The 16365-nt window shown below is 42.9% G+C and overlaps 1 protein-coding gene across 2 annotated transcripts in view; it reads right to left on the bottom strand.

Moving 5' to 3' along the window:
• The window catches only part of LOC124552713 (uridine phosphorylase 1), a 444709-nt gene that overhangs the window by 148896 nt on the left and 279448 nt on the right, over positions 1–16365 (bottom strand). The window contains exon 1 of one of the 2 annotated variants that reach the window (XM_047127054.1): positions 2560–2760. The exons of the other annotated variant lie outside the window; for it this stretch is intronic. Within the exon in view, the coding sequence (XP_046983010.1) occupies positions 2560–2684 (125 nt within the window). The 5' untranslated portion in view covers positions 2685–2760. Of the gene's footprint in view, positions 1–2559; positions 2761–16365 lie in introns of those variants that run through there. 2 annotated transcript variants of the gene reach the window in all.

The following is a 16365-nucleotide window of genomic DNA, read 5'->3' as shown; positions in this document are numbered from 1 at the left end:
TTTTCTGTTTTGCTGGGGTTTATCAGTGTTATATTACTGTATATCGGTTGGTTCGTGGGTTATGTTTTTTTTTTCTTTATGTAATTTTCGTACTATGTTTGGCTTGAAATTGTTTTGTAGACTGTGTGCTGGAGTACAGTTATTTCTTTATCCATTGCTGGTTGTTGTAGTGAAATATTTACAATCCTATTAATCGCTGACTGGAAATAGGCAATTTCCTGAAATTTCGCATGACAAAGATTTGCAACTGATTATAGTGTGTCAATGACTGACATGTGGTACAACCGTCTGTCATGCACTCCATGGTGGTCTTACGGAATATGTATGTAATATATACGCCGTCGACTAAATGTTTCAGTCAGACGCAACGTCATATAAGTATCGGCGCGCGCGCGCGCGCACGCACGCACACACACACACACACACACACACACACACACACACAGGATGGTGATTTGTAACAATCGGTACTTTAGCAATAGCGTGCGCTGATTTTTATACCAGCTGAGGGCAGTGCAACATCATATTCCTTGCTATATATTGTTGTGACACCAACGAGAGTAATGTGGACGTTCCCCTCTTGGCAATGAGAAGAAACCATATTCTGATGAGAGTTTACACATGATTCTGATGGTGAAGAGACAAGTATATCTTACCAGGGCGATGCCCTCGGAGGTACCTTTATAATGAAAGAGTGACTACAGTTTCTAAAACAAACGATACGCCCTAAAATCTGTGATATTTTGCTCGGCGACCGTATCCTAAATATTTCGATAGTCGACAGGAATTCGAACTGACGTAAATTAATCGTTTGCCTTTACGGAACACAGTGTTATATTTTTACGGCCTAAGCACAGTTCAAAACAGGTGCGTCATAAGAACATTTTTCCCACCCATGTTACTTATCATTTGGCGCCCCCACTCTGTTTTTCCTCTCGTACAGTTCCCGCAACCAATTATTGTGATAAAGCACTGTGTGTACAGATCTTACTCTTGCGCGCCCCTCTCACCTTGGCGCTCCCAGCGGCGGGCCGGTTGCTTGGGGCATTGAACCGGCGCCGTAATCACCTTTGTTGGTTGCTTATAAATTTCGTATCACGAAAAATTTCGAAAGACAAAAACACGTTTTGGGTGAAAATTAAAATACTAGTTTCTTTTAACCTGACCTTTCATCGGCAGTTTTGTTCGTGTAGCCCTGTGTATTTAAGATAAACAACTATGTGAGACCCACTGAAGATAAAACGACTGCGCCGTAACGTGTTAAGGACATAACAAATATTTAAAGACTTTTTTTATTGCAGAATCATCTGCGAATGTAATTTCCTATGTCTTTGTCACAATATTTTTAATTACTTCCATTCCATGCGTTTCGGCCAACCAACTATCTTCGGATGTTTTACAAAAAAAAAAATAGCATTAACCTTTAAGTAACATTTATTAAACGAAAAAAAGGAGAAAAAAACTTAAGCTAGAGAGGACCGGAACAATCCTCGTTGCCTTTTCGTCTCAATAATTGTACATATCATCATCATCATCATCATCATAATGTTACAGCGCAGCCCCCACCGTCTCCGTGATGACAAAAAAATGGTTCAAATGGCTCTGAGCACTATGGGACTTAACTTCTGAGGTCATCAGTCCCCTAGAACTTAGAACTACTTAAACCTAATTAACCTACGGACATCACACACATCTATGCCCGAGGCAGTATTGGAACCTGCGACCGTAGCGGTCGCGCGGCTCCAGACTGAAGCGCCTAGAACCGCTCGGCCACCCCGGCCTGCTCCGTGATGACAGATTGGCTTGTAGCGTAGCGTCAGGTCTATGTTAGGTTGTAAGGTGATAATTCAGTTTGAGAGTTGAAGCCAACGAATGTGAAAGTCAAATTAAGATTGTTGTGGTAACAGAGTGACCCGCAGCGCAACCTAACGTTTACTTTCGTCCCATATTTAACGCAACTTTTGTAGTAAAGACTAAAACTGCAAAGTAAAATCAGGAAATCTGTTTTAGATTATGGAAAAAATCTGGTGAGTATTTTGGTCCATATTATGTACATAATTTTACATTGTAAATACAGAACGAAAGGTGGAAGGGGGTCCAAAAAGTGGCTCTAAGCACTATCGAACTTAACATCTGAGGTCATGAGTCCCCTAGACTTAGAACTAATTAAACCTAACTAACCTAAGGACATCATACACAGCCATGCCCGAGGCAGGATTCGATCCTGCGACCGTAGCAGCAGCGCGGTTCCGGACTGAAGCAAGGGGGTCCACTACTTAACTTTAATCCAGAGCTCTTCGAAGACTTCATGTCTAAGATTGTTACTCTACGTATATATTTTAACCGGCAAGCACGGAATCTGTACAATGAAATGATTACCTACATTACTATTAATCAAAACTGTTTTAGTAGGCTCATCGTCGAGACCAACCAAGTGAGTAACGCTGCGTATTCCGTTTACGAAGACAAGCAGGTCAGAGCGGAAGCTGATGTAAGCTGGCCGACGCGACGGCATGGCGACGAAAGCATGGCGCAGCGCTCCATAGAGCTTTAACTCACCTCGTGCGGTCTTCTTCCTCCTGCTGCTGCTGCTGCGGTTGCTGTCGCTTTTCGGGCGTGAAGCCGTTGGCCGCGGCGCTGCCAGCGAATCCCGCCATAGAGCCCACGACCCTGGTCGCAGCCATCGCGATTCGGACGCGCTTCCACACACGACACAACACGGGACGAGACGCTAACACCCTCGGCTGCCTACCTGCGGCACGGAGCAGACAACACTGCGCCGATTGAGCACGCCAGGTCCGCGTCTAAAAACTGCACGCGGGACTCTTCCCGAGCTTCCCCCACCACCGGCCCTTGGCGAGCCCCCTGCCCCCACCACCAAACCGCCCGCTACGTCAGCAGCTCTAGCAGCTGGGCCGGCGTTCCACGAGAACGCCAACGGTCGCCCCACAAAGGAATGCCTCACAATCACGAGAGCTGCGGTACAGGCGTGCATAGGGTTACCCCAAGTCCGCAATTTCGGCATCTGACGTAGCATTCGCGCACTCCTGCTAGTCTCCGCGCTTCTTATTTTTGGTAATTCTTTAGATTTTTGTTTTTCTCGGATATCAGTTTATATTCGTGTAGGTATGGTGTCCGTTCTATAGGGTCGGACATGCATGTCCGAAAGAACAGACGCGATAGGTATGTGCGCCTGACGACATACCGATCTTTCAGTGCAGATTACAGCTGGAGACATCGTCAGCTGTAAAATACACTACTGGCCATTAAAATTGCTACACCAAGAAGAAATGCAGGTGATAAGCGGGTATTCATTGGACAAATATATTATACTAGAACTGACATGTGATTACATTTTCACGCAAATTCGGTGCATAGATCCTGAGAAATCAGTACCCAGAGCAACCAACTCTGGCCGTAATAACGCCCTTGATACGCCTGGGCATTTAGTCAGACAGAGCTCGGATGGCGTGTACAGGTACAGCTGACCATGCAGCTTCAACACGATACCACAGTTCATCGAGAGTAGTGACTGGCGTATTGTGACGAGCCACCATTGACCAGACGTTTTCAGTTGGTGAGGGATCTGGAGAATGTGCTGGCCAGGGCAGCAGTCGAACATTTTCTGTGTCCAGAAAGGCCCGTACAGGACCTGCAACGTGCTGAAATGTAGGGTTTCGCACGGATCGGATGAAGGCCAGAGCCACGTGTCGTAACACATCTGAAATGTAACGTCCCCTGTTCAAAGTACCGTCAGTGCGAACAAGAGGTGACCGAGACGTGTAAACCAATTTCACCCCATAGCATCACGCCGGGTGATACGCCACACGCTTCCAATGTGCGTTCACCGCGATTTCGCCAAACACGGATGCGACCATCGTGATGCTGTAAAAGCAACCTCGATTCATCCGAAAAATGACGTTTGCCATTCGTGCACCCAGGTTCGTCGTCGAGTACACCATCGCAGGCGCTCCTGTCTGTGATGCAGCGTCGAGGGTAACCGCAGCCACGGCCTCCGAGCTGATAGTCCGTGCTGCTGCAAACGTCGTCGAACTGTTCGTGCAGATGATTGCTGTCTCGCAAACGCCCCCATCTGTTGACTCAGGGATCGAGGCGTGGCTGCACGATCCGTTACAGCCATGCGGAAAAGACGCCTGTCATCTCGACTGCTAGTGATACGAGGCCGTCGGGATCCAGCACGACATTCCGTATTACCCTCCTGAACCCACCGATTCCATATTCTGCTAATAGTCACTGGATCTCGACCAACGCGAGCAGCAATGTCGCGATACGATAAACCGCTATCGCGATAGGTTACAATCCGACCTTTATCAAAGTCGGAAACGTGATGGCACGCATTTCTCCTCCTTACACGAGGCATCACAACAACGTTTCACCAGGCAACGCCGGTCAACTGCTGTTTGTGTATGAGAAATTGGTTGGAAACTTTCCTCGTGTCAGCACGTTGTAGGTGTCCCCACCGGCGCCAACCTTGTGTGAATGCTCTGAAAAGCTAATCATTTGCGTATCACAGTATCTTCTTCCTGTCGGTTAAATTTTGTGTCTGTAGCACGTCGTCTTCGTGGTGTAGCAATTTTAATGGCCACTAGTGTATCTAGACTGTACTATCCAGAACGATCGTAAGTGGAATGACCACATAAAACAGATAGTGGGAAAAGGAGATCCCAGACTCAGATTCATCGGAAGAAAAGGAAATGTAACTCGTCCACGAAAGAAGTGGCTTATAAGGCGCTTAGTCGCCCGATTCTTGAGTGCTATTCATCTATCTGGGTCCTCAATCAGGTAGGACTGATAGAGGAGACAGAGAATATCCGACGAATAGCGGCGCGTTTCGTCACGGGATCGTTTAGCTGGCGAGAGAGCGTTACGGAGATGCTAAACAAACTCCACTGGCAGACATTACAAGAGAGGCGTTGTGCATCACGGAGAGAGCTACTATTGATATTTCGGGACAGCACTTTTCAGAAGGAGTCGCACAACTTACTACTTCTCCCCACACACATCTCACGTATCGACCACGAAGAGAGAATTCGAGAGATTAGAGAAAGTACAGAGGCTTCTCGACAATCATTCTTCCCACGCACTATTCGCGAGTGGAAAGGGGTTGGAGGGATGATATAGTGGTACTGAAAGTACCCTCCGCCACACACCTGTTGGCTTGCGGAGTATGCTGCACATATATATGTGATGTAGCTCTACAATAGGGCAAGTCCGGGAAAGATGGACCACTCTGTTTCTTGAGCATAAAGTTTGTATGCTTTTTTAACGTTTTCTGACATCTGGAAGCATGTTCGTGTAGCGTGTCATCTAAAACTAAGTACAATATATTACTGCCACTAAAAATACGAGAGATATGATAATATGCATGAGTGGTCCCACCTGGCCGAAAGTCTCTGCGACTCAGCATCACCGCTATATGGTGAATGGCAACTTTTCACAATATTATTAGATTCCATCCTGGATTTTCCATTCTTCAGATAAATTACGATTTCTGTTTGGAATATGTTGTAATAAGGACAGAATAACACTATTAAAGAATTCAAATGGCTGTAAGCACTATGGGACTTAACATCTGAGGTCATCAGTCCGCTAGACTTAGAACTACTTGAATCTAACTAACCTAAGGACACCACACACATCCATGAGCGAGGCAGGATTCGAACCTGCGACCGTAGCAGCAGTCCGCTTACGGACTGAAGCGCCTAGAACCGCTCGACCACAGCGGCCGGCATTGAAGGGTTCAGCTGAGAACAGTTTTATCAGTTTATTATAAAGCTTCACTGAACATCAGCTTTTCTAACAAACTGTTGGTTTTGTTCAAACCTTTTGTAGGCCGTCGCTTAGAAGTAGTCTGTTTCGAAGTGGTCATCTTGGAAGTTTTAGCTTTCGTAGGTGTGGAGTAGTAGTTCAGTTTTGTTATTTGGGAAGCAAAATAACTGATGATGGTCGAATTAGAGAGGATATAAAATGGAGACTGGTGATGGCAAGGAAAGCGTTTCTGAAGAAGAGAAATTTGTTAACATCGAGTATACAAGTAAGCGTCAGAAAGTCGTTTCTGGAAATATTTGTATGGAGTGTAGTCATGTATGGATGTGAAACATGGACGATAAATAGTTTGGAAAAGAAGAGAATAGAAGCTTTCGAAATATGGTGCTACAAAGAATGCTGAAGATTAGATGGATAGAGCACATAACTAATGAGGAGGTACTGAATAGAATTGGGGAGAATTTGTGGTATATTTGACTAGAAGAAGGGATCGGTTGGTAGGACATGTTCTGAGGCATCATGGGACCACCAAATTAGAATTGGAGGGCAGCTTGCAGGGTAAAAATCGTAAAGGAGACCAAGAGATGAATACACTAAGCAAATTCAGAAGGATGTAGGTTGCAGTACGCACTGGGAGATAAAGAAACTTGCACAGGGTAGAGTAGCATGTAGAGCTGCATCAAACCAGTCTCTGGACTGAAGAACGCAAAGGCAGCAACAAACAACAACAGGTGTGGGGTCCGAAGCTGTGCCAGTGAAGGAATATGATTTGCGCAGATGACTCTGCTCTTTTCATGTCCTTGGATTCATGAGGTCTTTTGATGGGTTTTGAAGTGTCTCGTTGGCCTTTGTGTGAGATTATGTTCTTCAGTTGTTGGCATATGCGCATATTTCGACATGATCTGGAAGTACGGCAGTATTCAGCGGTATTATTCAACTTGACTTGAAGGCACATGTACCATTTAAAACGTTGGCTGACGTACCTCACGCTGAGATGAGCAGTTCTAGAAACTGCAGAGGGCTAATTTTCCTCGCTGGATTATTTTTCATAAAAGTACTGCAGACGTCGTAAAAATAGCTTTAGAGTTTATCTGAAAACGCGCGGCGCATGGGCTGCAGCCAGGGGGATGTATGTGGTGGTAGATTCATTACAATAACGCCTTGTTCCTCACCCAACTCTTAGTATTTCCAAACAGCTTTTGTGAGACGTTTGTCCATCAAGTACAAGCAATACTTTACCAGCTGCTTTCATATGCATGAAATGCGTTTCGAACTAATACACATTATGAAAAAACACGTGTTAATCAAACCTTTTTCAAAATGTAAATTAAACTTAAAGTATCACCTCAGCTATATTTACGAGTAATTGTGGTGCATCTCTCCCAAGTGACACGGTCCATCTTAGCGAACTCGGTGGTCATTTTACGTTAGTTTCATGTCTACACATTTGTCACTCTTGCAGTGTAAAAAGCTGCATCAAACTGTGCAAAATAACCCTTACGATTTAAATTAACTAACAATGAAAAATTTCCCCTTTCCAGAACTAACACGAAAATAACAGCAACACTTTTGCACGACATTCGTTCACAAAAGTGTTTGCTCACAAGTAGCGAGAGCTGGTCACTAGCGACGCATTTGCGGAACGCGCCTCTGGTCCGTTCCACCCAGTGGTCCAACTCCCCCCGGGCTTACCCTGTTGTTCGACCTCTCACGGGAACACAGTACGGCTGCGAGCGAAGAGGAGTAATGGACAGGGGACACTACTCTATAGTAAGCGGTAAGTGGAGATGCGTGTGACAAGCGGATAAGGTGACTCCTCACCTAAACGCACGACTTTAATTAGCGTGTGTCGTTAACGCGATTATACAGGGTGAAAAGTATTTAAACCGACAAACTTTGGGAGGTTGTAGAGGACATCAAAACAAATATTTTTCCCTAATGTCATTTTTTCCTATGAGGGTTATTTAAATCGGTGGAGGCCGTATTAAGCTCTTCAGTTGTTAAGAGGCCGTATTACGATCTACAGTTGTTAAAGGGCGTATTACGATCTTCAGTTGTAGGAAACTGCTGTCTACCAGTGTAGTAGTGCATTGTCTCTGTTTACTAGTAGAGCGATACACCTGGAGTGAGTACACTGATATGGTTGGTGCGTACTACGTAGCGCACCACAGCGGACGAGCTGCACAGCGGGCTTACCAACAGCAATATCCTAATCGCCGTATCCCGCATCATACGACCTTTGCTGCTGTGTACCAACGTCTGCGTGAGACCGTATCATTTAGCACAGTACCTGGACAGGGACGCCGTCGCATGGTAAGAACGCTGCAATTTGAGGAAGCTGTCTTGCAGCATGTGGAGCGGGATCCTTCAATCAGCACTCGTGCAATTGCACGTAAAATTGGGACGAATCAGACGAATGTAAGAACAGTCCTTCGAGAGCAATTGTTACGTCCATTTCACTTACAGCGTGTCCACAACCTGAAACCAGTTGATTATCCATCCAGAGCATAGTTTTCGCAGTAGTACCTGGAACAGTGTGAAATGCATCCTACATTTCCATCCTCTGTGTTGTTTACCGATGAAGCAACGTTCGGGCGTGATGGAATTTTCAACATGCACAACTCGCATGTTTGGAGTGAGGATAACCCACATGCCACAGTTACTAGCGCTCATCAAGTGCGATTCTTCGTTAATGTGTGGGACGGTGTTGTTGGGGACTGTTTAACTGGGCCGTATTTGCTACCTAGGCCATTAAATGGCAGGCACTATTACAATTTTCTCGCTAGAGCATTGCCAGAATTGCTGGAAAACGTCCCGCTCCCTACAAGACAACGCATGTGGTTCCAACATGACGGGGCGCCGGCACATTTCAGTCGTCGTATGCGTCGATTCCTGGACCGAAGGTTCCCAGACACGTGGGTTGGTAGAGGTGGTCCTGTACCATGGCCTGCTCGATCCACACTTTTTTGTATGGGGAACAATTCAGGACACTCCTGATGTTTTTGCCAGTGTCAGACATAACATGATCCGACAGTGTAACCTTTGGTTACGTGCCAGTGGAGACATTTTTGAAAATCTACTGTAATTGAAATTTGGTTGTGTTAATGTGTTGTCTCTTGGTCATTAAAAATGGAAAAGTGTTTGTTGGTTTAGTTAATTTGCTTCCAGAGAAATCTTCCTCTACCAGTTTAAATACTCCTCATAGGAAAAAATGACTTGGGGAAAAATATTTGTTTTGATGTCCCCTACAACCTTCCAGAGTTTGTCGGTTTCAATACTTTTCACCCTGTATTGTTAACAGGCAGGAACCACCTACATCTGTAAGCTCCGTCGTCTGATGTTACTGATTCACGATATTTATTTTTGCTAATTCTCGTTACTGTGGTTTCGTCAAACTGGGCATTGTCACCGGGTCTGCTGGGTGTAATGGTGACGAAGTTGCACGGCGCGAATTGTGATTTAGTCGTACTGATACACATTACAGCACTTAGTAACAGTTTGCTCAACTGCTGCAAGGTCTCTTGGACCCTGACATTTACATCGGAATTTCCAACGGCCGAGCCAGGCTCCTGACACGTACCTGCCCAAGGTAATATTTATATACTCTTCAGGTACCGCTAATAGTCTTAACGTTTTCTCATATTCTCCTTGCCAGGACCGCACCTCCTCCCCGTAGAGGATTGTCCAGAAAATATTGCCTCGTCGCTATTGGACAGCATTTGGTACCTCATATTCTAGGAGCAGCCATTCACTTTTCAGTCCTGTACCCACAGGGATCACAAGAGGCCTGCAACACCGATGATGCACATACAGGAGTCTTGTACAGTACAGCTACTCATTTATCGCGCCAAATGCTGTTAGTTTCCTCGAGTTACTGCTGTTTACGTAATTTTTCGCTAATTAGTGAAGACTACTCGGCACGATTCGGTGGAGCTGACAAGAGTCGCAAACAGAAACGAAGAAAGCAGAATAAAAAGTAATGACCGTTACAGCCTTAACGCATCGGCTTCGAGAAATAGGTGAGGTTGTTAGATTTATCTACAGTATCACATGATCTTCTGTCACTTCTACTCACTCTGCCTTTTGAAGAGAGGAATAATAGTGCAGTCATTCGAGGCGCAGCACACGTTCGGGTTAGAGAAGGACGGCAGATTATTATTACACAATATTTACACTACTGACCATTAAAATTGCTACACCAAGAAGAAATGCAGATGATAAACGGGTATTCATTGGACAAATACATTGTACTAGAACTGACATGTGATTACATTTTTACGCAATTTGGGTGCATAATTACTGAGAAATCAGTACCCAAAACAACCACCTCTGGCCGTAATAACGACCTTGATACGCCTGGGCATTGAGTCGAACAGACCTTGGATGGCGTGTAGAGGTATAGCTGCCCATGCAGATTCAACACCATACCACAGTTCATCAAGAGTAGTGACTGGCGTATTATGACGAACCAGTTGCTCGGACACCATTGACCAGACGTTTTCACTTGGTGAGAGATCTGGAGAATGTGCTGGCTAGGGCAGCAGTCGAACATTTTCTGTGTGCAGAAAGGTCCGTACAGGACCTGCAACATGCGGTCGTGTATTATCCTGCTGAAATGTAGGGTTTCGCACGGATCGGATGAAGGCCAGAGCCACGTGTCGTAACACATCTCAAATGTAACGTCCACTGTTCAAAGTGCCGTCAGTGCGAACAAGAGGTGACCGAGAAGTGTAATCAATGGTACTCCATACCATCACGCCGGGTGATATGCCAGTATGGCGATGACGAATACACGCTTCCAATGTGCGTTCACCGCGATGTCGTCAAACACGGATGCGACCATCATGATGCTGTAAACAGAACCTGGATTCATCCGAAAAATGACATTTGCCATTCGTGCACCCAGGTTCGTCGTCGAGTACACCATCGCAGGCGCTCCTGTCTGTGATGCAGCGTCACGGGTAACCGCAGCTATGGTCTCCGAGCTGATAGTCCATGCAGCTGCAAACGTCGTCGAACTGTGCGTGCAGATGGTTGTTGTCTTGCAAACGTCCCCATCTGTTGACTCAGGGATCGAGACGTGGCTGCACGATCCGTTACAGCCGTGCGGATAAGATGCCTGTCATCTCGACTGCTAGTGATACGAGGCCGTTGGGATCCAGCACGGCGTTCCGTATTACCCTCCTGAACCCACCGATTCCATATTCCGCTAACAGTCATTGGATCTCGACGAATGCGAGCAGCAATGTCACGATACGATAAACCGCAATCGCGATAGCCTACAATCCGGCCTTTATCAAAGTCGGAAACGTGATGGTACGCATTTCTCCTCCTTACACGAGGCATCACAACAACGTTTTACCAGGCAACGCCGGTCAACTGCTGTTTGTGTATGAGAAATCGGTTGGAAACTTTCCTCATGTCAGCACGTTGTAGGTGTCGCCAACGGCGCCAACCTTGCGTGAATGCTCCGAAAAGCTAATCATTTGATATCACAGCATCTTCTTCCTGTCGGTTAAATTTCGCGTCTGTAGCACGTCATCTTCGTGGTGTAGCAATTTTAATGGTCAGTAGTGTACTTTCGGAACGTCTACATAGTGAACAAGTTGGCGCTTGACGATGTGGGACTCTTAATGTATTGCGATTGAGTTACATGAATTTCAAGACGCAAGCAGAAATTGTGCAGACATTATCCGAATGGGACGGAAATAGATAGATGTGATGTATATTTAAAGACAAATGATTACGCTTTTGGAAAAACTGTATAATTTATTCCAGAGACTGTAGCTGTCCAGACCTTTTCCATCGACCACACACATTTCGCGTTCTTTTGTTATTTGTTCGTCATCAATAAGCAGAACCGCCCTGAGATAGATTTACCGAACATTTCTTTCAGTTTTTATGTACATCTTTTACGTAATAATTTTGTTAGGTTGATCGGTCAACTGTCGCTGGACAATGGCGTCGTCAGTCACTTCACTGACTTGATGTCACTGACCCACGAGACAGTACAGATGGTCCATTTGTATTTGACAGTTTCTTTTATCTAAAAATTTTGATCTGGTTATAAGAAAGTTCTTTAGGTTGATGTTCCCTTCCTGTAGTGAGAACTTTTATTTAAAACGTATCAGTCATTAAATAAGAAAGAGAAAGGGCTTCACAGCCCACTACCTGCTCTTTTTCCATTTACTTCTTCAGTTATTTGTGGAAATTCCTGGAGCGAATTGATTTTCTCTCGGTCACGGCAGGAACTGACGTGCATTGCGCAATACAACCCTTACACGGCATATTGAACGAGCTTCAATATTTTCAAAGCTTGGAACGTCCCCTTTGAAAAATTTATACAAGACTGAGCTTAAACTGACACACAATATTTTTAGCGCAACGCAATCTATCAAAGATCCCTGCAAAAGAATGGCCCTGAGTAACATTAAACTTATAGCTACAATGAGACTGCCTTTTCCGTAGCACAACAATACGTTACAGCACAGTACTTTCTTCATCATGGCAATAAGCGTAATAACTAAGATATCTATACGCAAAGCATTTCACTTTTGTTTATTATGAGGTAAGTACATTGACTTCTGCAGAACTTAGCTTTCGGAGGACGACAACTACGACACTTCCACAGAGATTATCTTACAACAAGGCGCACAGTTTAGCGCTACAGTACATGTATTTGAGTGATTAATTTTATACTTAAAACATTTATTTTTAAAGGTTTTTGAATTACAAAGAAAGTTTTCTGTGATACATTTTATTCCATTGCTGTAATCTGTAACACCTGAGGGTATAATTACATTAATCCTCAGGGGGGTACACGCTTACTTTGTGTACCATGTGTTTGGCAAGCACAAAGAGCCCTAGCTAATATGGTATTTGCTTATACAACTTTACACATTGGTACCATATTTCTCTAACACAGAATTACACAGCTATCTGATCATTTAACAGAGAAAGAAACTTTTTTTTTTACTACATCAGTGACAGATGTTTACGTAATTACACAGTTGGATACCTTCACACTTATGAAACTGTATTTTGTCTGTACTTTGTAAACTGTTCATATTTTTTCGAAACCATTGTGATACTATGAGAGCTTTGAATGATGTATTTGGTATGAGATAATGATTTTTAAAGTAGGTTAGAGGTAGATGACACTATTGAAATGAGCAGAGAATATTTTTTTAGGGTTTGAAGTTACTGCGGAAAGCTACGACGTTTTTGAGATTTGACTGAGGTGTTATGATATCAGTACGACGACGATGTGTATTATGTTGTTGAGGAATGTTTATTGTGCTACGTATTTCTCATGATGAAATATTGAAGAAGTGTCGATGAATATGTATATGTATAATGAGGTAAGGAATAATGAATTGTGGTTAGGGACTCTGACTTGTGAAAAAAGGTTGTTGGAAACCAAGAATCGTACTTTAAGAGTTATGAAATGTATGTAAATGCATGAATGTATCACAATGCCGGCGAAAATATTTTGGACACTGTTATATTGATAAATTTTGTTTCTACACATTTGCAATGCAAATTCTCGACTCGTGAAATTTTGTATATGAGACTGTCACTGTAGCGGAAACTGCCGTCGTAATTATTTCAGTAAGAAAGTTAAGTGACCACCTGCACGTAATTAGTCGTGGGCACCCAGCTGTGTCAGACGCCGGGAGAACAAGTCATTAGTGAGTGCCTTTCAGAGGCAGAGGTAGAAAAGACAAAAAAAGGGGAGGCCATTATCCTCACTATTGACGTTCATTTGTAGAAAGCATCGCAAAAACGACATGGTCGAACTTGAAAACATATGATTACTCTGTGGAGCTCTTAATTTATGATATTTACTGAAATGCCTAATGAAATGACGAGAAATATTTTTATGTCTATACACCTGATTATGACTACTGTCTCTCTAGTTGAGAGATTTTTCTACTAACTTATGAAATGCCTCATGACTACTGAATGATGTTCTTATGCTTTGCTTTGTACATGTTTTCATTTTCTTTTAATATCTAGGTTCTAGCTGCACTGCAGCATTGGTTAAAATAAAATTTTATAGATGCACTAATATAAAAATTTTCTGTCTACAGATAGAGTAAATAATTTTTTTTTTTTAAAATGAGGGAGCACAAAAAGACATTTGCCTTCACAGGAACTGCATTCATGATTTTCTTTTCAAGTACTTGGTAATTAATTTTTGTAGAATAGGTTGTGGTGCACCACTTTAATTACATAGACATTAAGATGTGAATATACATTTCCCTTGTCTGCATTGTTGTCTTTAGTGTAATATTTTTTTCTGCTTGAGCTTTGTCATGTTTAGATATAATTTATTACCTTTGCTTCTGCTGTTTGCCAGGCGTAGTGTTACTGAATTTGACTTTGTATTACGCTGTTAAGCCAGTTTACTACGCATTTATTTTTCTTGTTTGCTGCACAGTGCCCCATATTAGTTGTAATATTGCAATTGCTTTGCCAGTTTGAACTTTTTGTCATTGATGTTTGTGTTAATTGTTTTGTGCTGCAGCATTGCCTCGTCCCTTAGTTTAGCATCTGAGCTCAGTAGATTTAAGTTAGCTTAAGATAGGGTAGGCTATATGTGAGAACGAGTTGTGATAAATTGGAAGAAATGCATTGAGAAGTTATATGAAAACGATTTGGGCCAAAATGAGTATTGTATAATGAGCCATAATTATTTTGAAAGAAATATGGTTAGAATACAGAAAAGAGGTATATATAGGACTTTTTGGGAATAATGATGAACAAAGGGAGATCTCCATGCAAAATACTGCAGTAAAACAAACCCTGTCCTTTCCTTTTGTGTCATCCCTCTATATGTTTGTGTACCCTTGTGTATTTGTGTTTTCCCTGTCTTTATGTGTTTAGCTAATAAGATTTATGTTGTAGAATTTTTCAAATACTATTTTATTTTCTTCATAAAGGTGTTTAGACATTATTTATTCTGTTTTGTTTTAATGCTCATGTGTGAAGTTGATGTTTCGAAAGTTATTCAGACCTTTTATGTATGTTCTTACGTCATAATTCCTGTAACACTGATGTATATGTTATTTCGATTCATTTGTAACGCCTGTTTTACTACAAATGTTATCTGTATTGTTATGTTCTTTAATGATGTATTTTGTACCTTTGTTATTGTATTCTTATGTTATAAAATTGTATTGACACCAGGTCATCAAATTAAGTAACTTGTAAGTTCCATTTCACTGCACACATTTCTGTTGGTCATAGTATATGGGCAATATGTGAGAAGTAGGGACTGTTAGTGTTTGCACGTGTGTTAATAATTCAGCAAGGGACTGGATAACAGCGCTGCTGGTTCTAAGGACAGTTCCAAAAACTTTGTGAGTGCACAAGTGGTGGTTATGGACTTGCTCTATTATCCGCAAGACTCTTCAATGGTGATTGTGCACCTGCACAGTCACAACAGATGGCTGCTGGCCATCTCTACAAGGACTACAGTGGGTCTGCATCTTTGATGACCAACCAGTACCATTATTTCTACAAGGACTGCAGTGGGTCTGCGCCTCTGGTGGCCCACCAATATCGTAATCTCTACCAGGACTACAATGGGTATGCTCTGTGATGACCTACCTACCAATATTCTTCAAAACGTCGAATGACTCTGCTGTGGGTTTGCTCTGTTGTGCCCCATTACCTGTCTGCATGTCGAGAGTCAGCACTGTCTTTCCATTGGAAGGACAACACTACTTCTTCAAGACTGCATGGAAATCCACTACTTCCGTGTGCATTTTCTTTTACTGTTCAGACTTTGAAAAAAAAGAAAAACACTGTAATTTTACTGTGATGAATCAGGACTGTCTTTATAGACTGTGAGAAAATTTTAGCTTTTGACCAACATTGTATCAATAAGTGTGTGCCTTTGATTTCTTTGTTATTGTAATTATGAAAAATTTTTTCAAATCTGTATTGGCCACTGCCCAAAAAAATTTGTAAAATTTTTTGTGGGGAGCATGGGGGCTATGTAAGTAGGCTGTTTAGGTTTTTTTATTGGTAACGCCACCTCTGTATAAAAATCACTGGCTGTGCTGTGTGAAGTCTGTGGCTAGTTTGCATTGTTGTCCGCCATTGTAGTGTTGGGCAGCGGCAGCTGGATGTGAACAGCGCGTAGCGTTGCGCAGTTGGAGGTGAGCCGCCAGCAGTGGTGGATGTGGGGAGAGAGATGGCGGAGTTTTGTAATTTGTCATGAACTGCTATATATATTATGACTATTAAGGTAAATACATTGTTTGTTCTCTATCAATATCTTTCATTTGTTAACTATCCCTATCAGTAGTTAGTGCCTTCCGTAGTTTGAATCTTTTATTTAGCTGGCAGTAGTGGTGCTCGCTATATTGTAGTAGTTCGAGTAACCAAGATTTTTGTGAGGTAAGTGATTTGTGAAACGTATAGGTTAATGTTAGTCAGGGCCATTCTTTTATAGGGATTTTTGCAAGTCAGATTGCGTTGCGTTAAAAATATTGTATGCCAGTTTAAGCACAGTCATGTATAAATTGTTCAAAGGGGACGTTTCAAGCTGAGCGGTTTTCTTCAGCG

This window comes from Schistocerca americana, chromosome 10 (genome assembly GCF_021461395.2).
Source record: "Schistocerca americana isolate TAMUIC-IGC-003095 chromosome 10, iqSchAmer2.1, whole genome shotgun sequence".
NCBI classification, from domain to species: Eukaryota; Metazoa; Arthropoda; class Insecta; order Orthoptera; family Acrididae; genus Schistocerca; species Schistocerca americana.
The sequence above is the reverse complement of the archived record's forward strand: the minus strand, read 5'-3'. Positions and strand labels throughout refer to the sequence as shown.